Raw genomic sequence first — 21357 nt, 5'->3', positions numbered from 1 at the left:
CGCTCGGCACCGCCTCTTCCCAACCACCTCGTCCCTAGGCCCTTCGGCGCACCCGCTCGCAGCTCTGTCGCATGGTCTACTACGTGCGTAGGCCCTCGTCCACCGCCTTCCGCTCCACGGCGGACCGCGAGCCGCGACCCGCTCTTCCCGCTCGACGAGGACAAGGCCTGACTCGTCCCGCTCGTATCGCTCTGCACGCAGGTCTGCCCGAATTGCGGGCACAGGAGCGACGCGTACCATCAGAGCATGGTCCACTGTGCGTTCCCCCCGTCCGAGCCCAGCTGCCTTGGGTCCCTCTATCGACTTCGCGGCCCCGAGAAGCCTCCCTCGTCTCTGTATGCCCCTTTCGCGGGACTAGCGCTGACGACCCTGGCTATTTGACGACGTGCAGACAACGCATGCGACGTCGTGCGCGTGCGGAACGTCAACTCGCCCCCGAATAGCACCTTCACCAGCAACAACCACCCGCCTCAGACCAAGCCGCCGATGCGCGAGCAAAGCTCGACGGGGTCGACGCCAAGCGCAGGCGGAGCAGGCACGGTTGGCGCAGGAATGAGTGCGAAGGCAGGGGGAGAGGAGGCCAAGTCGCCGAAGGGGCAGCAGTGAGAACGCAGGTCAGGAGCTGTGCGGACAGCAGGCGGACCGCAAGTGCGTCTGCCCTCGGTGCTCCGTTCGTCGAGCTCGACTGATCAACCAGCACCAGACACGTGCCACCTCCGTCTTCCCGTTCGCCTCTACTTCCAGCGCCTCTATCGCGTTGTCGCCATACCCACCCTCCCAGCCTCGCTCCACGTCGGAACGCATACACGTCGTCCTTCTTGCCGCCCCACGCTTCCTCGCCATGCGCTCTGTTGTGCATCGTTCCGCCTCCGCCACCGCCCACCTCGTCCTCATACCCGTACCTCCGCCTCTTCTCCCGGCCCTTCGCTTGTTCCGCCTCGGCGTCGCCCTTCTCAAGCACTTCGCTCGAGTCCGCGCCGCCTCGCTCCGTCCCGCCTCGCCTCGCCTATCCACACGGCTCCTCGCGCGTCTCGCCTCGTTTCTGATTCCGGGCTCAGGGTTCTCATCTCATCCTCGTCACGATTCCGGGTCTTTCAAGGGTCTCTTCCTGCTGTTCTCGTCTGTCACCCCCGTTTGTTCTTCGCCGTACGCAGTACGCCGTCGCCCTTCTTGCTTTGTGCCTTTCCGTCTTCCGTCTTTGGTCCTAGGTCTTCCCCTCTCACACACACACACACACGCACGAGAGGGGCGTCACGTCGTAGTCATCCGTTTCCGTTCTGTCCTCGGTCCCACCGTTCCCAACTCTGTCCTCCGCTGTACTCTGGTCGAAACGGTTCGAGGAGTTTGAGAGCGTCTAACTCAGGCCGCTTTCCTCCTCGCTCTCGCACTCGCTCTCGTTCTCCCGAGCGTGCAGAGAGAACTAGGGTGTTAGAGTGGGAGAACAGTGTGTGTACACAAGCTAGCCGCAGCAAGAGCGAGAGAGGGAGAGAGAGAGAGCAGCGCGAAGAGGAAGAAAAAGGGGGGGCTACGGGGAACGGAATGGAAAGACACACAGAAAGAACGCCGAGAGGGAGAAAAGAGGATAGAAGGAGGGGAGGAGAAGGTGGAGGAAGGGAAGGGGCTATGTGATGGTGTGAAAGGAGCGGCACTCCAGGCCGGGTCCGAGAACGAGAAGATGGGTGTAGATGGCACTTTCGCGGGAGCAGTCGAAGGCGAGAGAGAGAGAGAAAGAGGAGCGAAGGGGCAACGACGGCGCGACGACAGGGCGAGGCGAGATGCGGAGGCGCGAGGTGGAAGAGATGGCACAGAGGGAGGCGCGACGACGATTCGAGGTATCGGATGTGAATGTGTGTGTGTGTATGTGTGGGCGTGGTGCGGGTGCGAGATGAGAGAGTCGGGGTGACGAAGGGGGTGAAGCGATAAACAGGAGGACGAAGGGGGCACAGGAGTGCGAACGAGGACGGAAGAGAAGGGTGCGAGAGGACGACGGGCGCGCGCCGCCTAGTCGAGGTGCAGCCTCATCTGCTCGAGCGGGATCGGCTCGAAGTTGTTGATGTCGATCCCGCGGCTCAGGAGCTCCTGCTCGGCGTGCGGCGGGACGAGCTGCCGGATGAGGTCGGGCCGGCACGAGAGCTCCTCGCGCGTAAAGTCGAACAGCGGCGGGAGGTCCTTGCCCGTCGGCATCTTGGCGTCCGGCTGCTTGAGGTCGTCGAAGAAGGGGTGGCACATGGCCTCGATCGCAGTGAGGCGCGCCGACGGCGTGTACTCGAGCAGCTTCGAGATGAGGTCGATCGCCTCGGGCGGGGTGCGCGGGCGGAACACCTTGACGAACGGATGCGGCTGCGGGTGCGCGCGTGTAAGCTCAGGGTTGAGTAGTCAGGCCGGGAAGGATGCGAACCTTGATCTGCGGGAACTTGTGCTCCATGTAGTTGGGGTTCATCGTCTTGATCTGCTCGCGCGTCGGCGTGCCGAGAACCTTGATGATCTCGACAAGCTGGTCGATACTGCGAGCGTGCACGCGAGGTCAGTTTCAGGCTGAGCAACAAGCAGCGGATGCGAACGCACCCCGACTCTCCCGGGAAGAGCGGCTGCCCGAGCATGAGCTCGGCCATGACACAGCCCGCAGACCAGACATCGATGTTGGTGGTGTAGTTTGTCGCGCCGAAGATGAGCTCGGGGGCGCGGTAGTAGCGCGAGCAGATGTAGCTGACGTTGGGCTCGCCCTCGATGAGGATCTTTGCCGAGCCAAAGTCGCACAGCTTGAGGATGCCGTTGGGCGGGTTCAGGAGGAGGTTTTGCGGCTTGATGTCGCGGTGGCAGACTGTAGCCGAAGAGTGTCAGCCAGGGGCGCGGGAGCGAAAGGGAGAAGGAGGACGCACTGCCGACGGAGTGGATGTAGGCGAGGGAACGGAGGAGCTGGTACATGTACAGCTTGATGTAGGCCATGGGCATCGTCTGCTTAAGCTTGGCGTAGTGCCGCGACGCGCGGTACACCGTTTCGGGGACATACTCGAGCACGAGGTTGAGGTAGACCTCGTCCTTTTTCGGCTGCCGACCAGACGAGTCTTTCAGCACAAGTTGACACGACAGCGCATTAAGCAGCGTACCTTGTCGCCGTTGGAGTAGAAGAAGGCGCGGAGGTTGACGACGTTCGGGTGCTTGACGAGTCTCATGATCTGCAGCTCACGGTTCTGCGCGGGAATCACGACAGGGTCAGCTCGGCAGATCCGACGTCCTGCAGAGCGCGGTCACTGTCGCACCTTGAACCGCTTGTCCTGCAACACCTTCTTGATGGCGACATCGTCGTCGCCCTCGTTGTCGGGCCCGAGTGACCCAGCCGCAAGCTTGGCCTGGAAGACGACTCCGAACGAGCCGTTGCCGACGACCTTGCTCGACGAGTAGCTGAGCTCGCACTGGTCGCCAGTGCGGCCGTGCGAGGCAATCACCTTGACGACCTTCTGAGATTCGTCGGCTGCGAGCGTTGTCGATGTCGATGAAGCGGCATGCCGGGATGACGCGAGAGACGGAGAGGACGGCGGCGAGGCGGGCGAGGAGGTGGGCGTTGCGAGCGGATAGACAAGCGAGGGCGGGCGGTTGCGGGAGAGGAAGGAGCGGGAGCGGGAGCGAGGTCGCCGGGCAACATCATGAACGTGCGGGGCCGAAGGGTGGTGGGGCGACGACGGCGAGGCCGGGCGGGACCACGAGACGGGCGAGAAGGGCCCGACGTAGTCGATGAGGAGAGAGAAGGGGATGATGGGGCGCGGGCGGGACGGGGACGCGGTCGGGTTGAGGTTGAGGGGCAAGTCGAGGGGAGGGAGGAGGGCATTCATCGTCAGCGATGAGCTTGATCGTCTCCGTTGGTGGCTCGTGGAGTAGCCGTGTGCTCGAGCAGCCGAACGAGCGCAGCCTCGCGGTGATCGGAGGGCGAGACGAGGAGAAGGGAGCGAGACGAGCGCGAGGACGGAGATGAAGCAGCGGAGAGCCCGCCAGCCCTCGAGACGCCGAGCCCGCCAGCTCGCACCGTCCCTCTGCCTGCCTCTGTGCGCCACGAGCACCTCCCTGGAGCCTCGTGTATGCCACTGCCGCCCTCGCAAAGTCGACAGAGCGCCGCGACGACGAAGCACAGACGGATGTATGCTCGCCGTCTCGTGATCGCCTCAACCCGCCTCGCGAGCGACACACGGCTCAGGAGGACCAGCTCGCTCGTTCGCCCGTTTGACGGCACCCAGAGCACCCCGAGTCACTGGCACGCAAGAGGGAGAGCGGGACGCACCCATTCGACGGGTCGAGGGGTGGGAGGACGAGTGGGGGTCAGGCGAGCGCGAGGGCGGGAGAGAGGCGGGAGGCGGGCGGTGCGGCGGATGGCGGTGGTGCTGGCTGTGCTGGCAGCGGTGCAAGTGCGTTCGTCTGCCGGGAGGAGGAGGGCGGGGCCGCAGCGAGGGGAGAGGGCGTGTCTGCGGGAGCGACGAGGTCGGTCACGGCTCGCCAAACGCGCTTGCCTTCTCCTCGTCCGTAAGAGCCAGAGTCTGCGCACCTGAGGCGGGGTTCGGTGCGGGAAGGACCAGCAGCGCTCGAAGCAAGGCTCGCAAGCGCTCCCTTGCTGCGTTGCCCTCGACCGCTCCCCCTCCTCCTCGTGACCTCCTCCGTGCGGCTCTAAGACACGACCCCGCACACGGTCTAGATCGTCGCACTCGACGCTTGCGGTCAGATCGCCAATCCCTGGCTTGTCTTCCTCCTCTCCTTCCTGCATAGCCACCTGGTGCTTCTCCTTTCTTGCTGATTTGCCACTTTCTCCTGTCGGCCCGGTCACGTGCGCGCACGTGACCAAACTTCGCGGCTTGTCCGCTTCGTCGTTCGGCAGTCTCGTCCGCCTGTCTCCTGCCGGACTGCGACTCTTGCTCTCCCGCCTTACATCCTGCTCTGACTGCCTGGTGATGGCTCGGCCGGCGCAAATCTCGGGCACGTCCGATGTCGAGGTCTTTGTTTCGCGCCTCGTCTCGTTCGAAGTCAATGACTCCGTCTCGTCCCCGATCCGGGCGATGCTGCGCTCTTACCGGCAACGCACGAGCAACCTACTGCGCCTCCCCGACTACACCATCGGCGCGCAGCACCTCTGGAACGAGATGGACAAGGTGCACGTCTCGGAGACTGGCTTCACCGCCCGCATGAGCGCCATCGTCGCGGCTACGAGGATCCAAACACTCATCACTGCGCCGATGGGTAGACAGCAAGAATTGGGAGCTGCTCTGGTGCGTTGATTTCCCAGCCCTGCAGCATTAGGCAATGTTGATCCGCAAGCCACAGAAACGCGAAATCGACCAGGTCATCACGGCAATTGTGCGCATCTCCTATTCCCTCCAGCGCGTTGAGCATGTACGTTCTGACACCAACACAATCACAGCAACTAGCCCGTTCTTCACTGGACAAGCGTGCCGATGGCGCTGCATCGCCAGAACCTCCCGAGGACCGCTCCTCGTCGCCCGACAGCCACCTCAACTTGCCCGTCCACAGCGCCCGCACCGTCCCGCAACACGTACACGTGTCACACGCTCAGCTTCTCGCTCTCCTCAGCCTGTCGCCGCCGCAAGGATCGCACTCGCTCGGACGAACTGAGCTTCGGCGCCTGCGCGAGATTCAGGACGCGGTCGCAACGGGGCACACGCCGCCCCACGCACTGCGCACGCCAATGGAGGCTTACGCAGAGCTCTCGGGGCTCGTGCAACGTGCCATTCCCCTCGAGGTGTGGGACGAGATGCGCTATCAGCGGTACCGGCGCCGAGCCGTGCAGGACATTGTGCATCAACTGGCGGAGACTGCTCAGAAGGCAGCGACATCGGACAATGCGCTGTTTGTACCGCTGATTGTGTGCTGTGCCTATCATAGTCCGTCCGTGATGAGCGATCTGACAAGCCGACCTTTTGCAGGAGCTCGTCACGGACAAGATCTCAGATTTGGCGGTGCGTATCTATCGTTTCTCGACCTTCTTGACAAGATCTTGCTGACAAAGCGCCTTGCTGTGGGCCTGCAGAACAAGACCTGCAGCTACCAGCACAGCCCGCTCTACCGATCGCCAATCGAGCGCCTTCGTCCTTTGGCAATGCCTCTTTATACCTCGCCCGAGGAGGAGCACAAGCATGCGCGATCAGTGTACATCCCTGGGCGTAGGGGACTTGACAAGGCATTGTAGTGTCATGAGCACGTTTGCGGTTTTCCGGAACCTTCGCAATTCGATGCTTCGTCGCTGTTCTCAGCCCTCAGACTGGTCTGTGGTCTGCGTGCTTGTCTCGAGCATAACATAGAGACTGTGCGCCGTGTCGATAGATCGGTTGGTGGGCCGTCTCATCAGCGTCCGCCCCTCCTCCTCGCCTTCCGCGGATCTGCCGGTCCGCCATCCGCCCTTCGCCGCTTTGCTCTTCGCTTCATTGTCTTTGTCACCCTTCGTGATGGCTCGGCACCCGGACTGGACGGAGTTCGTTGCCCTCATCTCGCGTCCCTGCGCTTTCGCGCTCGACACCCAGGTGCACCTCGAACCTTGCCATACTCCCGGCAATGAAACGGTCCGGCACGGTGAGCCCCCACCACTTCCGCTACACCTGCCCGCACACCTTTCCGGCCAGTGGGAACGCCAGCATCTCTACGGGGGCGCGCCAAATTCTGCGAGCGCGTTCCTCCCGAAACGCCTCGACGAGCTGGCCAACGCACTGAGGGCCTACCGAGATAGCGTCTTCGCCTGCTTTGCGCCGCCGTCTATCTCTCCGCAGGATGTGCGCCTGCGGGAGACTCCGCCAGTCTTGTGGGACAAGATGCGCGCGTTCCGCTTCAAGGACGAACCGAGGCGGCCGCTCGACGAGATATGCCGCACTGCGAGCAGCCTGCGTAGCGCGGCAGAGCAGGTGTGCACGGACCTGCGCCGTCTGCCGCACTTTGCCCGTGTGGAGCGGAAGATCGAAGTGGGCGTCGAATGCAGGAAGGTTGCAAAAAGAGCAGTGCGCATTTCGACAGCGCTCGCCCTGGCAAGCCTGCTGATTCTCTTCTGACGCAGGCTGAGTCCTTGAACCGGATTCAGGAAATAACGGTCTGGATCAGACGCTCTGGTGTGCGAGAAACGGCGAGACTGACCAGCTCGGATTGAACCAGTCAAACGCCAGAGAGGCTCTAGCAGCGCACGTTGGTACTTCTTGACCTCCATTGCCTGAAATGCTTGTGATACTGACAGCCGGGTATGCCATAGACTCGGAGCGCGAATTGCGGGAGCTGGACGCCTCCTACGCCCAATTCAGCGACTTGATTGACGACGTGAGGGTGGACGCGTCGCAGACCAAGCTCAGCAATGCCTGCGCCAGCCTACGCGCAGAAGTGGTCGCGTGCATGACCCGACCGCGGCTGTGGCATGTACTCCGCAGTATGTCGGTGCGGGGCCAGCGAAACGGCCAGGAGCAGGCCGTTCAACTAGCGCGCAACGCGTTCAAGGCGGTGGACGGTCGCTCATCCGACGAGTTCAAGGTGAAGACCCTGGTGCGTCAACACCCTCAGGCGGGTTCATGTCGATCCGCTGCAGTTCTCGCTGACTGCCCCCCCACAGGCGCTCATTCACAAAGACCTTGTTGCGCTCCTTCAGGTGTGCCCAGCCAATCCTGATCAAGCCTCACATCTTTGACTGCCTGTCATCTTCAAAACAGCAAGCAATCCTACGGCTGGACACAGCTGAGCCGCTCACGCGTCACGGAGCGAGCACCGCGAGCAGCGCTCCATTTGCACCCGTCGCGCGAGGTCGTCAGACGCTCCCGCTGTACCTTGTCAACCGGATACACAAGTAGCAGAAGCGCCATACCCAACGTGCTCAAAATCAGCGGAAGAAATGGCGCACAGCTGAGAGAGCGAGTCCCTAGCACGCTCAGGAGGACCTTTGCGAGAGCATGCCAGGTCTCCGCGAGCAGACAGAGTCGTGAGATGCAGGTAACCTGAAACGTAGCGACTACTCAAACCTGGGGCGAAGCGAAGGTTGATCGTCCCAGCGATTTTGAGCGGTGTTCCGGCGCGCCGGCCTAGGCATTCGGTGCTGAGCAAACGATCCAGCCAACAGCGCAGTCTCCTTCGCGCCCGGTGCAATTCGGCAGGAGGCCCATGGAGCGCAGAGCAGGCGATTTCTGGGCATGTGGGGATGCTCAGAGTGATGAGGAGCAGAGGCCCTCTGATGGCCCGCGCACGGCGTGTACACGCTCTGTAAGGTCAACAAAGTACTCTGGCAACCACCAAGATCTCGCACGAGCGCATACCGGAAGCGAGGGTTGCTGCCGAGGTGCAACTTGCCGTCGGCCCGAACAAGCATGTCGTGCGTGCGCCCGTCTCTCGCTCTCCTGCTTGCTCCTGACCTGGCTCCGTCAACAGTCAGGATGGCTCCTCAGCCCACACTCAAGCTCGAGCAGTTCCGGCCTGGCTTCTCGGATGACGAACTTGCGGGTCTTCAGCATTCGCTCAAGGCTGCCCGGCTTCCGGCCGAGACGTACGCGTCTCGTCAGAAGAAGTACGGCATCACGCATGCTTGGATGAAAGAGGCCATCGAGCGCTGGCAGAACGGATTCGACTGGTGCGTCGTCTTCCGCGCTTTCGCTCAGCGATGGGCTGACCTCAGCGCTCGTCTGTTCAGGAAGAAGCACGAAGCGTCGATCAATGAGGTCGACCACTTCCTGACTGACGTGGAAGATCAGGGTGTTACGTACAAGGTTTGTCGAGTGCTCCCTCCGGCTCAAGAAGAAGTGTCGAACGCTGTTTGACTTCTTTGCTCGCGCCTGCGTAGATTCACTTCATTTACCACCAATCATCCGACCCAAATGCGATCCCGCTTCTCCTATTGCACGGCTGGCCGGGCAGTGCCTTCGAATTTCTCGAGGTCGTCAAGATCCTCCGCGAGAGCACTAGCCAGTCCTTCGTGCGCCTCCTCTCGTTGCTCTCAGTCTGAGGCTTTTGCTGACCTTATATCGATCCTCCAACAGCACCTCATCGCGCCAATGGAGCCCGGATACGGCTGGAGCAGCCCGCCGCCGCTTGACCGCGGCTTCGGCATGTATGACTGCGCCTGCCTCCTTGACAAGCTCATGCTTGGCCTCGGTTTCACCAAAGGGTATGCTGTGCAAGGCGGTGACATTGGAAGTGGTCTGGCGCGCATCTTAGCGATCAAGCACAATGCGAAGGCGATCAACATCAACTAGTCCGTCCCTCCTTCGCCTCGTTATCGGCGCATCTCGCTGAGGATTCTCTCTTCAGCTACCCGGCTGTCGCGCCGCCTGATGACGCACCAGAGCGTCACCAGATCAAGCCGCACGAGGAGCAGGCGCTTGAGCGCGCAAAGGAGTTCCAGACGACCGGACGAGGGTACGCTATCGAGCAAGGGACTCGGCCCGGCACTATCGGCATCGTCGTGGGAAGCTCACCCATCTCCCTCCTCGCGTGGCGTAAGACAACTTCTTCTCCTCTCGCTACACCCGACCCTAACATTCCTTGATCGCAGTCGCGGAGAAGTTCCACGCATGGACGGACGAAGACCCTTCTGTCGACACCATCCTCGCAATTGCCACTTTTTGGTGGCTTCGCGACACGTACCCGACCTCGATCTGGGCCTACGCCGATTTTATTCACACGGGCGTCGGCATCTTTCATAACGATCCGAAGAACTACATCGACAAGCCGTTCGGATTCTCGTCTTTTGCGAAAGAGATCTCGAGCACGCCCGAAGCGTGGGCAGGAAGGAACGGGAACTTGCAGTTCTACCGCTACCATGAAGAGGTGCGCTTGCATCTGACCTTCTCAGCTGTGTTACGCTGACACACTCATCACCAGGGCGGGCACTTTGCGGCGTCTGAGCGGCCGAAGGAGTTTGCTCAGGACATGATCGAGTGCTTCACCAAGATCTACCCGCGCAAGTAGTCTCGCTCGCAAACGCAGTAACGCAATGTGCCGTTTCAGAACGTCCCGAGCGAGGCAAACTGGTTCAGCGCCGTCCACGAGTTCCATGAGAAGCTCGGATCCGCGTATCTGCGAGTTGCGTGCACTGTCAGCACGAGCAGGGAGAACGGACTTGATCGAGAGCACGATACGCACTCGGGTCCTTCGAGGATAGCAAGGTCAAAGTCGCCCTGCAGGTCCGGCTGCGCGTCCGTGCTGTGTATGGACCATACAGTCAGTACCTAGAAAGCGGCGCTAAAGGCTGAAAGAGGACGCACAGCCCGAGTGCCGCCGACGAAGCAAACACCTTCTCGCTCTGCCCCTCCGCGTCCTCCTGCATGCCTCGTCCCACAGGCGCGAGCAGCGCCTCAAGCGTCATACCGCTCCCCAGGGACGGCTCGGAGGTTGCGGTCGGCAAGATGTACGCTGGCTGGAGATGGTGCGGCTGCTGCGTCGCCGTCATGAGCGGGTCGATGCCTGTCGAGGAGGTCGAGGACGAGACGACGGCGCCGACGCGCTTCAGCAGCCGACCGTATCTGTGCACGTATGCCGAGTCAGCGCCCAATGCAGGAGCGGAGAGAAACGGCTGGAAGGAGCGAGACTAACGACTCTTCGTGCGCGTCGAAGCTGACGCCCGCGCGCCTGCGCTCCTCTCGCTCCTGCCACGCCTGGAGCAGCAGCTTGAACGCCTCGAGGCTGCTGCGGGCGATCATGCGCACCTCGCTCGCGCGCGACGACACGTGCTTCTCGAACCACCCGAACGTCGCCGTGATGCTCGCGACGTCTTCGGCCGCTTCGTGCGCGGGCTGCGAAGAGTCGCACCAGAGCGACATGAAGAGGACGACGATGGCGATCTGGCAATTAAGGAGCTGAAATCCACTCTTGAGCAGCGGAGCTGCGGCGGAGATGCGTTAGCGCGTGACAGCCGACAATTTCGAGCACGCCACGGAGCTCATTCAAAGAAGCAGCTCGAGCAGTGCGCGAAGAGAAGCGCCACGCACCCGAGTTGAGCGAGATCTGGCACGCGAGGATCGACCTCGCGCTCTGAATCGCCTTTGCCGTGCTGTCGCGGTACCGCTCGATCGTCCACCCGCGCGACATCCACGGGCGGTGCAGGCGGAGGATGCGCGACTGGATACTCTGGATCGCCATGTTGCGCCGCCAGAGCGACGTGAGCGGCTCGCCGAGCGGCGGGATGTACGACTCGTGCAGCTCGGTCGGGAGAGAGTCGAGGATGGCGCTGCGGGTGCGGGACGAGGCTCAGATCTGTCTAGTTATTGCGAAGAAAGAGCAGGTCGGCGCACCGGTAGTTGGCGTCAATCTGCACGATCGACTCGTAGTTGAACGGCAAGTCGCCCTCCATCATCTCCTTGAACTTGCGCTGCTCGAGCGCGATGCGGAATTTGACGAGCTGTGCAGTGCAGGCGTCAGCTCATGTTTGGAGCTTGACAAGAGCGGCGTACGCACGTCAAGCGAGATGTCCGTCGTGACATTGTCCGGGCGGGGCGGAACAACGCTCGTTGGCGAGAGGTCGACATCGTTGTAGTTGCCCGGCAGGGCCGAGGTGACTGTACGTGGAGAGCGTCAGACTTAGGAAAGACGAGTGCAGACGGCAGACCTACCGAGATGAGGGGGCAAGCTCGTCTTGATTCTCAAGCTCGTATAGTCGAGGAAGAGGAGCGTTGTGAGCATGCGGAGCGCCATCTCGCGCTTGAGCGTGTTTGTGCCCGGCGGGAGGCCCGAATTGAGCTCGTCGTCGTCCGAGAGCGTCGGCATGACGGACGGGTCGGATCCGAGCTTGTGCAGGCCCATCGACTGCGCCATGCGGAGTGCGGCGCCGATGTAGGTCTGGTGGCGCTCGGCAGAGCTGCGTGGCGAGTAGTCGTGAGCGAGGAGTCAGGCGAACTGAAGGAGCAAAGGCAACGCACGCTCGGTTTCCGGCAAAGAGGAAGAAGGGCGCAAAGAGCACGATGGCCTGCAGCGTCCTGAAGCGCGGTTTACCCGTCCAGTCGCCGCACTCGAGGGCGCTCTGCGCGCACTCAAAGTAGCGCCACGGGAGCGTGTCGAGGTCGTGCGCTGTGATGCTCACGAGCGGGGTCGAGACGGGCGCGTCGAGCGAGTTGACCGAGAGGCAGAGCGTCATGGCGAAGCACGCGAGCCAGAGCGGGTCAATCTCGGCGTGCCGGTCCTGCGCGCGCAGCGTGCAGAACGCGTCGTACTCGGCGAGGAAGGTCGGCTTGTGGTGCAGGTGCCACGCCCAGTCGACGCGCTCGAAGTAGTGCCGCAGCATCCAGTCGAGCTCCGACTTGCGCTGCGGCAGGTGCTCGTAGATGTCGTTCAGGACGAGCTGCCGCCGCGAGTCGATCGCGGGGACGAGGAGGGATGCCATCGCGCGCGAGACAGGGTCTTCGGGCAGGTTCGTGCTCGCTGCTGCGGCTGCCGCGGATGATGGCGAGTGCGGCGCCACGTCCAACCCGGACGCGGGCGTGCGCTCCCGCGCCTTGCCCGTCTTGGGCCCGAGGCGCGTAAGCTTGTGGTGGAGCGCGAGCTCTTCGAGCACGAGCGCGGCGTCCTCGACGTTCTCGACGTCCGAGTCCTGCTGCTCCTCGACCGACGCGGGCTTGGACGGCAGAGGGCGCGGCGGGACGGGCAGGATGGGCATCTGCGCGCTCGTTTCGTCAAAGACGTCGGGCGCGAGTCGCTTGAGCACCGACTCGAGGAGCGTGACGCGCTGGCGAAGGTTGTCATGCTCGACAGCGAGAGCGAACGGTTGTCTGCGCAGGAAAAGAGTCAGCAAGAGGGGCCGAAATCGCGAGAAGTTGAGAGCAACAGATGGTTCCGCGTGCGGTCGGGACAGACCCATAAGCTTACGGCGGAGGCTCGACCTTTGGCTGCTCCCACTTGCAGAGGGCCTGCTCGCCGCGCTTGATGCAAGCCTCGCACGGGAGCTTGCGGTCGCACTTGATCTTGCGCTTCTTGCACGCCGAGCAGCTGAGGGCGGCGCGGTTGCGCTTGCGCTTGACCTTTGGCGGCTGCTGCGGGTTGCTGGGGTCGTGTTCGGGGGTGTCTGCGTCTGCGTCGTCGAGATCCGAGTTGTCTGCGTCGAACGTCTCGCTGCGACTGCGCTTGTTGGTCGACGGACGGGGCGACTGGGACGACGCGGCGTTCGAGCGGGAGTGCGAGCCAGAGGGCCCAGCGACGGGCAGGCCAAGGGCGCCTTGCATGGCAGCAGGCAGGCTCTCGCTCGTGCGCAGAGGACGGCGAGGCGGTGCTCGGAGACAGCGGGAGGACTTTCGCAAGCTCGACCACAGATGAGGGGGAACGCGTGTCTCGCAGCTCGGGCTTTCCGGGTCTGAGGATGAGCAAGTGTACGAGTTGCTTTTGAGCTAGTGCAGACTCTTCTCAATTCCCCACGAGGCAGAGGAAGAGAGCGAGATCGACGCCGTCATCAGGTTGTTCGCCGAGACAAGCCTTCCCTCGCCGATTGCAGCTCGAGTCGCCCGGGACAGCCACGGAGAGCGACCAGCCCACGCACAGACACTCGCCCGTCCAGGTCAAGCCCACGCAGGTGCGCGTGATCCGCCCGATCCCCTCATCGCTTCCTCGGCCCCCGCGCTGCCTGCTTTCACCCTTCTCCCGCCGTCCCTCTCGCCTTGGAGCTCACACTCGCCCGCACCTTGCACCGAGCAGCCCTTGTAGCCCCACCGAGTTCTTGCACCACCGCCCGCCATGTCTCCCCCCTACCTCCTCGACCTCCCCCGGGTCGCACAGCTCCCGAAGGAACTCGACAGCGCCCTCGCAGACGTCGAGCGCCAATTCGACACGCCCACTCAGAAGCTCAAGGACATCGTCGACCAGATGCTCTGGGAATTCGGCAAGGGCCTCGGCGAACTCCCCACCGACGAGACTCGCGACACCTTCATGCACGTCCGATCACTCGCCAGCCTCGTCTCGCCGACCCCGCACACGCACTGACTGCAGCGACGACACACAGGCCCATGATCCCCTCGTACCTCCAGCAGATCCCGCACGGCAAGGAGAAGGGCACCTTCCTCGCCCTCGACCTCGGCGGCACCAACCTGCGCGTGTGCGAGGTCGAGCTCCTCGGCAACTCCAAGTGGACCATGCGCCAGCAAAAGTACAAGGTCTCCGAAGCGCTCAAGGTCGGCGAGGTCACCGACCTGTTCGACTACATCGCCGGGAGCGTCGACCACTTCCTCACCGAGATTGGCACCAACGCGACCGAGGACGAGAAGCTCCACCTCGGCTTCACCTTTTCGTTCCCCGTCCTCCAGACGGCCCTCGCCGCCGGCACCCTCATCAACTGGACCAAGGGCTTCGAGTGCAAGAACGCCATCGGCAAGGACGTCGTGCAGCTCCTCCAGGACGCGCTCGACCGTAAGCACATCCACGTCCGCTGCAGCGCCCTCGTCAACGACACGTGCGGCACCCTCATGGCCGCCGCGTACGAGCGCGGCGACTGCCTCTGCGGCGGCATCTTTGGCACGGGTACCAACGGCGCCTACGTCGAGGACCTCGCCAAGCTCACCAAGATGGGCTACTCCAAGGAGGACCTCGAGCAGAGCAAGGCGCAGGGGCTCGACTTTATGGTTGTCAACACCGAGTGGGGCGCGTTCGACAACGAGGTGCGTGCCGTCTCCGCCGTTGTCTCCACCGCACGAGCTGACATGCTCCCCCTGCACCGGCAGCGCAAGGTCCTGCCGTTCACCGTCTTTGACAGCCGGGTAGACCGCATCTCGATCAACCCGCGCAAGCAGGCGTACGAGAAGGTGCGCATCCTGTCGTCACTCTGCCTCGCTTTCTCAGCTCAATCTCTTCTCTCCCTGTAACACAGATGATCTCGGGCATGTGTACGCGCGCGACTTCGCGTCGTGGTCCCTCAGGCTGCCACTGACACGCTCCCACTCGCAACGCAGACCTCGGCGAGGTGACGCGCAACGTGCTCCTGCACCTCGTCGACTCGCAAGTCCTCTTCAGCGGCTACTCGACCAAGGCGCTCAACGCGCACTACGGCCTCGACACTGCGCTCATGTCTGCGCTCGAGGCGCCCTTTGTCCCCAACTCGACCGAGAGCGCCGACCCGGTCAAGCACATCCGCTCCGTCCTGACCTCGTCGCTCGGGTTCGACGACGCGCGCGTCACGGACGCAGACTGCATCGCCGCCGCGCGCGTCTCGGAAATCGTCGGCACGCGCGGCGCCCGCTTTGCCGCGTGCGCGGTCGCGGCGACGGTGCGGCAGACGGGCGGCGACCAGGCGGACGCGGACGGGCGCGAGATGGTGTTTGGCCTCGACGGGAGCCTCGTCGAATTTTACCCGCGGTTCGAGCAGCGCGTCCGGGACGCGCTTGTCGAGCTGCTGGGCGAGGACGTGACCAAGCGGGTCAAGATTGTGCTCGCAAAGGACGGGTCGGGCGTCGGCGGTGCGTTGTCTGCGCTTCTTTCGCTTCTCTGCCTTGTTGGCCCGCGTTCCTAGACATGGCGGGCATCCGGCTGACGATGGGTTTTTGCCCACACGCAGCTGCGCTCTGCGCCCAGGCGGCACAGGCGATGGAAACCAAGGGCGCGTCGACGGGCAAGTAAAGTCGACCCCGGCTCTCGGCGCAAACCGTTCGTGTGTAGGAACATTTGGAAACAGGAACGTTGTCGATATTTCAGCCCTCGGTTTGTGGTCAACTCGAGCGGTCTCCCCCTCCCCATTCCTGCCCGTCCCCTCCGTTCGCATAGGCTCGTCTGTCGCGCTCCTGCATCCTCTGTCTCAGCTCTCAAGGATTGTATCAACGTGTTCTCGCACTTCGTGACGTTGCCAGCGTTGTACGAGAGACTCGAGAGGTGCGGATGACGGCTACAGATCAAGGGGGTACTGACGGGAACTAAGGATACGACCGAGACAACAAGACCGAGACATATGTACAAGCGCGTACGGAAACGAGGTGAGCCCATCGTCTAGCTCACTACCCCTTCCAGGCGTAGGTCGTCATGCTGACCCTCCCTCCGCCCTGCACCTGTGCGCCCAACCCAAAGGCGTCGCCGGCCTCCTGCGCCGCGTGCGGCCCCCCACCGCCGCCCGGCCCAGCCGGTGCGCCCGGGCCGCCGCGCACGACGACGCCCTCGGCCTCGAGCCACTCTGCCTGGCGCGCCGTCGCGGCGGGGTTCCCGCGCGGGCTGATCAGGCCCGAAGACGAGACGACGCGGTGCCAGGGCGTAAAGTCCGGGTTGGGCTCGGGCGCGGGGAGGACGGCGCCGTCCTCGGACGAGGACGAGGACGAGGAAGGCGACTGCGGGAGGTACGGGTTGGCAAAGCGCCGCGGGAGGGCCTTGAGCGCGGCGCCGACCATGCGCGAGTGGCGCGGGTGCCCGATCAGCTTGGCGATCTGGCCGTACGAGGCGACCTGCGGCCGAGGGGGGCAATGTCAACTTTGCGGAGAGTGACTCGCGAAACGAGGGGAGGAAGGGGGAAGGGGGACGGACCTTGCCCTCGGGGATGCGGCGCACGCAGTCGTACACGGCTGCGTTGAAGTCGCGCCGGAAGGACGAGTCGTCGTCGTGGTCGGCTGCGCCTCCCCCTGATGCTTCGGGAGGCGGCGAAGCGGGTCCGACGGCGCGGCGGCGAGGGGTGCGTTCGGCGGGCATGGCGGATTGCAAGGGTGGAAGTGCGAAATGGCCGCAGCCAGGAGTGCGTCGGCTCGCAGGGGAACAAGGCCGGTGTGGGCTAGTGGGGGAGAGGACGAGCTGATCACAGGTCCCGAGCAGGCGAACGGCGGCTCGTGGCAGTGTTGTAGCCAGCGAAGAGGGGTCGAGGCAGCGGGACACTCGTGTGCGCAGTCAGGCTGCAACGGAGGAGCAGGGCGAGGGCGAGGCGAGAAACAAGGTTGAGAGGATGCCGGAGGCGAGGGGCAAGCGTGCCGAGCTCGAGGGGAGGCGCGCCAGGCTGCACAGTAGATCTGCGCCGCACTCAGCACGCAGCGGGCACGGCGTTTTCCTCCCGGCGCTTGCGCTGCGCCGCTCTGCACAGGGTCTGGCGCGTCCTCGCACAGGCAGCAGCTGCGACAACTGCCATCTCGGTGCCTCTAGCTGGACTCGGTCTCTGTCTCCCGCTTGCTCTTTCCGAGCCAGTCACGCCACGTACGCCGCTCCACTCGACCTGACTGCACCGCCTCGTCGACCAAACAACCGAAGCACACGGCGCTCCCCTCGCGCGCGTTGCGTCCGCAATGGAGCCCTTCTCGTCGCTCGGGCCCGTCGCGTGGACCTCTGCGCTCCCGTTTGCCCCCTTGGACGACTTGACGCTCCCCACCCCGCCCGCGCACATCCTCGCCGCCCACGCTGCCGCCTCTGCGCCGGCACCGGCGCTCCTACCCAATCCGGATGACCCGGCAGAGCAGATCCGCGTCCTGCGCGACATGGACCGCGACGCCGACCAGGCACTCGTCGCCAATCGCGCGTACCAGGCCGAGCTGCTCAAGGCGATGGAGCGGATGGACCGCGTCAGGAAGCGTGTCAGCGAGCTGCAGGTGCGTGCCACGTGCTCGCCTCGGCGTCTGAGCGAGGAACGCCGCGAAACGCTGATCATTTGAAACGATTCTCTCACGCAGACCATGGTGGAATCGCTCTCGAGCGATATTTGCAAGCCCTCGGAGCACGGCGAAGACGTCTTGCTCGCGCCAGGCATGCTGGAGCCCGTCCTGCCCTACTTCAAGTACTTCTACGGCAAGGTGGGGCGAAAGCTTCGCGCACCTCGTTCTTTTGTGCCCTTGGGCCGGAAGGTGTTCTTGTTACTGATCAGAGCCGTCTGCAGGATCTCCCGCCGAACGAGGACGGCGAGGCGCGCGACCGCTACCTCTCGACCATCCGCGCACACCCTTGTGCGTCCGCACTCCTCGCTGTCCGATCCGCTTCGCCTTCCTAGCGCACGGACTAACGAGAGTTCGATGACGTCAGGGACCTCGTCCGAACGCGCCAAGCTCAAGAAGGAGGTCGTCGCGCAGAACCACCGGCTGCTCGCGACCCAGGCGATGAGAAAGTGCGTTGTGCCGCCGTCTAGGCTTCGCGCAGGTCATGCTTGTTTACATGCTCCGCGTGTCGATATGCATGGACCTTGCGCATGAATCACAGACGCTGTGACTGACCCTCGGCTGCGTGCTTCTGCAGCGGCCAAGACCCCGAGGTCCTCCTCTCGCGCACCGACCCGTCGTGGTTCCTCAACAACCTCGACTCGCTCGACTGGTCTCAGATCGCGCTCGTCGTGCGTCTATTCCTCTCCTCGGCCCCTACACAGCCCCCGTCCCCACGCCACCCTTTGCCCATCTCCCCCGCTCACTTCGCTGACCCCGCCTCTCCTCCGGCCTTCCCACCGCAGATGGACCGCCGCACGCCCGCCGCGTGCCGCATCCAGTGGACGCAGCGAGACCACCCCTTGCTGAACCGCAGCAAGAAGTGGACCAAGGACGAGAGCGAGCGGCTTGCGCGCATCGTTGAGGAGCGCAGGGCCGACGTCGAGGGCGGATGGGACGAGGTCGCCAAGGAGCTGGGGGTGCGTTCCGCTGTCCTCTCTGCTGTCCAAGCGCTGCGCACGATCGCCATGCCCGGGACTGGTACTGAGTGCGAATCGATGCACAGACAAAGCGCCCCGTGTCGGACGTCCTGCGGCAATGGCGGCGCCGGCCCGCAAGCACGCGCGACGTGTGGACCGCCGACGAGGACGACAAGCTGCGCGAGGCGGTGCAGCTCTTTGGCGAGAACTGGCAGAGCAGTGCGTTCACTCCTTCCGAGCCGAGTTTCCGCCCCTTCCGTCGGTCTGCTGTGCTGACCGATGTCTCCGGCACGGTCCAGTCGCGCGACACGTCGGGCGTTCCGCCGCGCAAGTGCAGCACCGGTGGACCAACTCGCTGTGCCCGACGCTCTCGCGCGGGCGGTGGTCGCCCGCCGAGGACGCGCTCCTCGTCGCGGCCGTCGGCGTGTACGGGACCAAGAACTGGCGCGAGGTCGCGCGGCGCACGGGCGGGCGCACAGAGCTGCAGTGCCGCGAGCGGTGGGGGAATAGCGTCGATCCGAAACTCAAGGGTGGGAAGGGGTGGACGGACGAGGTGCGTGCTCGCTGTTGACCACTTTGCTCGTCGCTGCACGTGGGCGGAGGGTGTCTGGGATCGACTTCACAGGAGGAAACCAGATCTGACGCTTCCTCGCTCGATCGGCTGCGCCTTTGCACGGAGTCACAGGAGGACGCGACGCTGCTCCGCATGCGCGACGAGGAGAAGCTCTCGTGGGCCGAGATTTCCGCGCAAGGCTTCGATGGCGCGCGCAACGACCGGCACGTGCGTCCCTTTTCCCCTCCCTCTCCTTCCTTCCGCCCTTCCGTCGCGCCCACCTGGACTGATTGACGTGCCCTCGACTCGCGCCGAGCAGTGCCTTCGCCGCTACACCGAGCTGACGAAGAAGTCGGACCCGACGTTCGTCCCGAAACGGGTCGGGCGGCCCAAGGGGGTCAAGAACGGCGAGGGGACGAGCAAGCGCGCGCGACAGGCGCAGGAGAAGAAGGCTGCGGCTGGACTCGGGGCGGAGGGAGAGGCTGGAGGAGGGGAGGAGGCGGACGAGGAGGCAGGTGAGGAGAGCGAGGAGGCACCGCCGCCGGTGAAGAAGAAGCGCAAGACGACGAAGAAGAAGAAGGTCGACGGCGGCAAGCAGGCGCCGACTGACGCAGCGGCGGCGAACGGACACGACGAAGGCGCTGCACCGGTGGCAGGGCCGTCGGGCACGTCGAATGCGATGCAGGTGGACGAGGTGCGAGGAGATGGTGCGGCCGGGGAGGAGGCGACGACGGCGCGCAAGTCGGGGCGGGCGCGGCGGGTAAAGGCGTGAAGTAGCTTGTGAGAGTGTAACATGGCCAGCTGGGCACCTTGTGCTGCAGCCTGGCGTAGTCGAGGAATAACTTTGGGCTGTTGCTGCATCGACGTCGACGGTCGGTGCGACGTCGCCTTTGCGTTAGTTTCGCACTTTCGACTTGCGAGTTTCCAGTTCGAGCCAGCGCACCTTGTCTCTCCTCCTTTCTCTCGCCCCATCTGCCCAGCCCAGCCCCGCCCATGTCTGCCCCCGCCAACGCTGCTCCCGCGCCCTCGCCTGCTCCCGCTGCGCCCCAGGACGCCGCCGAGCACCCGATCGCCCAGGCCCTCCAGGCCTCGCCTCAGGACCTCGGCCACAAGGTCAGTCCAGCACACACTCCCCCGCCCCCGCTGCACGCCCACTCGAGCGAGGGCGAGAGGCGCGAGTGAGCGACACGATGAGGACCGGCGGCGACTCTGCGGCACGACTGCGGGGAGAGCAGCGCACGAGCGAGTGTGCACAGCAACAGCAGCAGCAGCACACTGCACAGCCAGCCCACGCCCAGTCGCATCCGCTGCCGCCGCCGTCTCTGCCTCGTCGAACTTCATCGTCCCTCTGCGCTCCAGTTCCATCTCGTGCGCGATACTGACACGAGTTTGACCTGGTCCACTCCACGCAGGTCTTCGTCGGCAACCTCCCTTTCTCGGCGAGCAACGCGTCCATCAAGGAGCTCTTTGGCAAGGTCGGCACCGTGTGCGTATCAACTCGCTCGTCGTCCCCTCTCAAGCGCTGCTCTGTAGTGCAAGGACTTTGGCGCATCATTCCGAGCAGCTAGCTGACACTACGCTCCCCCCCGTCTGCAGCACTGATGCCCAGATCATCCACCGCGGCACCCGCTCCCTTGGGTGAGTCGCTCGTGCTCCCTTCTGCGGACCACTTTGCTTCCGGCGACCCTGCGCACTGCATCTGAGCAACCATGCTGACATGCGTCGACCCGCAGCTACGGCTTCGTGACCTACACCTCCGAGTCGGACGCCGTCTCTGCCGTCTCGCAGCTCGACAAGTCCGAGATCGACGGCCGCCAGGTCAACGTCGAGGTCGCCAAGCCCATGCCCGCCGCCGGTGCCAACGGCGCCGCGCGCGCGCCCCGCAAGGCCGCGCAGAAGGCTGCTCAGCTCGCCGCGACCAAGGAGACCGCGCAGGAGGCGCAGCAGCAGGACGGCGTCGACGGCGCGGCGGCGGCGACGGGCGCCAAGAAGGCGCGCAAGCCGGTGCGTTGCTAGTTTCCTTTCAGCAATGCTGGCCGTCCGAGTTCGGCAAACTGACCTTTGCCGCCCTGTTGTGGACAAATCGCGACGCACAGCGCAAGCCCCGCGGCCCGCGTGCTCCCCGCGCCGACGACGAGACCGAGGAGGCGGGCGACGCCCCTCCGGCGCCCAACGCCGTCTCGGACGCCGCCGACCAGCTCACCGCCGCCGACGGCTCTGCCGCGCCGCGCAAGGCGCGCAAGCCGCGCGCGCGCAAGAACCGCCGCACGGGCGCCGCGGCTGACGGCGAGGCTCCCGCCGGCGAGGAGGG

The 21357-nt window shown here is 64.3% G+C and overlaps 9 protein-coding genes across 9 annotated transcripts; 6 read left to right on the top strand and 3 right to left on the bottom strand.

Moving 5' to 3' along the window:
• Nucleotides 1-71: 71 nt before the first annotated feature.
• On the top strand, nucleotides 72-606 carry JCM10292_003364 (uncharacterized protein; the record flags this gene model as incomplete). The annotated part of the gene is made up of 3 exons (XM_076650923.1): nucleotides 72-83; nucleotides 202-256; nucleotides 392-606. The coding sequence occupies 3 exons, from the start codon at nucleotides 72-74 to the stop codon at nucleotides 604-606; spliced, it is 282 nt and encodes a 93-aa protein (XP_076503475.1).
• Nucleotides 607-2001: 1395 nt separating this feature from the next.
• On the bottom strand, nucleotides 2002-3830 carry JCM10292_003363 (GSK family serine/threonine-protein kinase; the record flags this gene model as incomplete). Its single annotated transcript, XM_076650922.1, has 6 exons — nucleotides 2002-2340; nucleotides 2399-2504; nucleotides 2566-2821; nucleotides 2880-3048; nucleotides 3108-3191; nucleotides 3261-3830. The coding sequence occupies 6 exons, from the start codon at nucleotides 3828-3830 to the stop codon at nucleotides 2002-2004; spliced, it is 1524 nt and encodes a 507-aa protein (XP_076503474.1).
• A 1104-nt stretch (nucleotides 3831-4934) lies between these two features.
• Nucleotides 4935-6187, top strand: JCM10292_003362 (uncharacterized protein; the record flags this gene model as incomplete). The annotated part of the gene is made up of 5 exons (XM_076650921.1): nucleotides 4935-5249; nucleotides 5305-5337; nucleotides 5402-5794; nucleotides 5925-5957; nucleotides 6029-6187. 5 exons carry the CDS (start codon nucleotides 4935-4937, stop codon nucleotides 6185-6187), a joined length of 933 nt encoding a protein of 310 aa, XP_076503473.1.
• Nucleotides 6188-8393: 2206 nt separating this feature from the next.
• On the top strand, nucleotides 8394-9924 carry JCM10292_003361 (epoxide hydrolase family protein; the record flags this gene model as incomplete). Its single annotated transcript, XM_076650920.1, has 7 exons — nucleotides 8394-8587; nucleotides 8648-8723; nucleotides 8798-8929; nucleotides 8994-9208; nucleotides 9265-9452; nucleotides 9509-9783; nucleotides 9838-9924. The coding sequence occupies 7 exons, from the start codon at nucleotides 8394-8396 to the stop codon at nucleotides 9922-9924; spliced, it is 1167 nt and encodes a 388-aa protein (XP_076503472.1).
• A 35-nt stretch (nucleotides 9925-9959) lies between these two features.
• JCM10292_003360 (uncharacterized protein) lies at nucleotides 9960-13166 on the bottom strand (the record flags this gene model as incomplete). The annotated part of the gene is made up of 10 exons (XM_076650919.1): nucleotides 9960-10032; nucleotides 10099-10158; nucleotides 10221-10478; nucleotides 10549-10837; nucleotides 10944-11182; nucleotides 11247-11353; nucleotides 11410-11510; nucleotides 11565-11809; nucleotides 11871-12716; nucleotides 12814-13166. The coding sequence occupies 10 exons, from the start codon at nucleotides 13164-13166 to the stop codon at nucleotides 9960-9962; spliced, it is 2571 nt and encodes an 856-aa protein (XP_076503471.1).
• A 505-nt stretch (nucleotides 13167-13671) lies between these two features.
• JCM10292_003359 (uncharacterized protein) lies at nucleotides 13672-15543 on the top strand (the record flags this gene model as incomplete). The annotated part of the gene is made up of 6 exons (XM_076650918.1): nucleotides 13672-13865; nucleotides 13937-14588; nucleotides 14652-14732; nucleotides 14798-14813; nucleotides 14880-15383; nucleotides 15482-15543. The coding sequence occupies 6 exons, from the start codon at nucleotides 13672-13674 to the stop codon at nucleotides 15541-15543; spliced, it is 1509 nt and encodes a 502-aa protein (XP_076503470.1).
• A 371-nt stretch (nucleotides 15544-15914) lies between these two features.
• JCM10292_003358 (MGMT family protein) lies at nucleotides 15915-16593 on the bottom strand (the record flags this gene model as incomplete). The annotated part of the gene is made up of 2 exons (XM_076650917.1): nucleotides 15915-16352; nucleotides 16432-16593. The coding sequence occupies 2 exons, from the start codon at nucleotides 16591-16593 to the stop codon at nucleotides 15915-15917; spliced, it is 600 nt and encodes a 199-aa protein (XP_076503469.1).
• A 581-nt stretch (nucleotides 16594-17174) lies between these two features.
• On the top strand, nucleotides 17175-19818 carry JCM10292_003357 (uncharacterized protein; the record flags this gene model as incomplete). Its single annotated transcript, XM_076650916.1, has 10 exons — nucleotides 17175-17474; nucleotides 17556-17675; nucleotides 17759-17825; nucleotides 17902-17983; nucleotides 18112-18205; nucleotides 18320-18493; nucleotides 18580-18712; nucleotides 18793-19046; nucleotides 19179-19274; nucleotides 19366-19818. The coding sequence occupies 10 exons, from the start codon at nucleotides 17175-17177 to the stop codon at nucleotides 19816-19818; spliced, it is 1773 nt and encodes a 590-aa protein (XP_076503468.1).
• A 221-nt stretch (nucleotides 19819-20039) lies between these two features.
• JCM10292_003356 (RNA recognition motif domain-containing protein) lies at nucleotides 20040-21357 on the top strand (the record flags this gene model as incomplete). The annotated part of the gene is made up of 5 exons (XM_076650915.1): nucleotides 20040-20159; nucleotides 20459-20532; nucleotides 20643-20684; nucleotides 20780-21050; nucleotides 21143-21357. Coding segments are annotated over 5 exons (722 nt in total), but the record flags the coding sequence as incomplete, so codon positions are not given.

Source organism: Rhodotorula paludigena (assembly GCF_050403205.1).
Source record: "Rhodotorula paludigena JCM10292 DNA, Rt_paludigena_JCM10292v1_ctg43, whole genome shotgun sequence".
In the NCBI taxonomy this organism is placed as follows: Eukaryota; Fungi; Basidiomycota; class Microbotryomycetes; order Sporidiobolales; family Sporidiobolaceae; genus Rhodotorula; species Rhodotorula paludigena.
The sequence above is the reverse complement of the archived record's forward strand: the minus strand, read 5'-3'. Positions and strand labels throughout refer to the sequence as shown.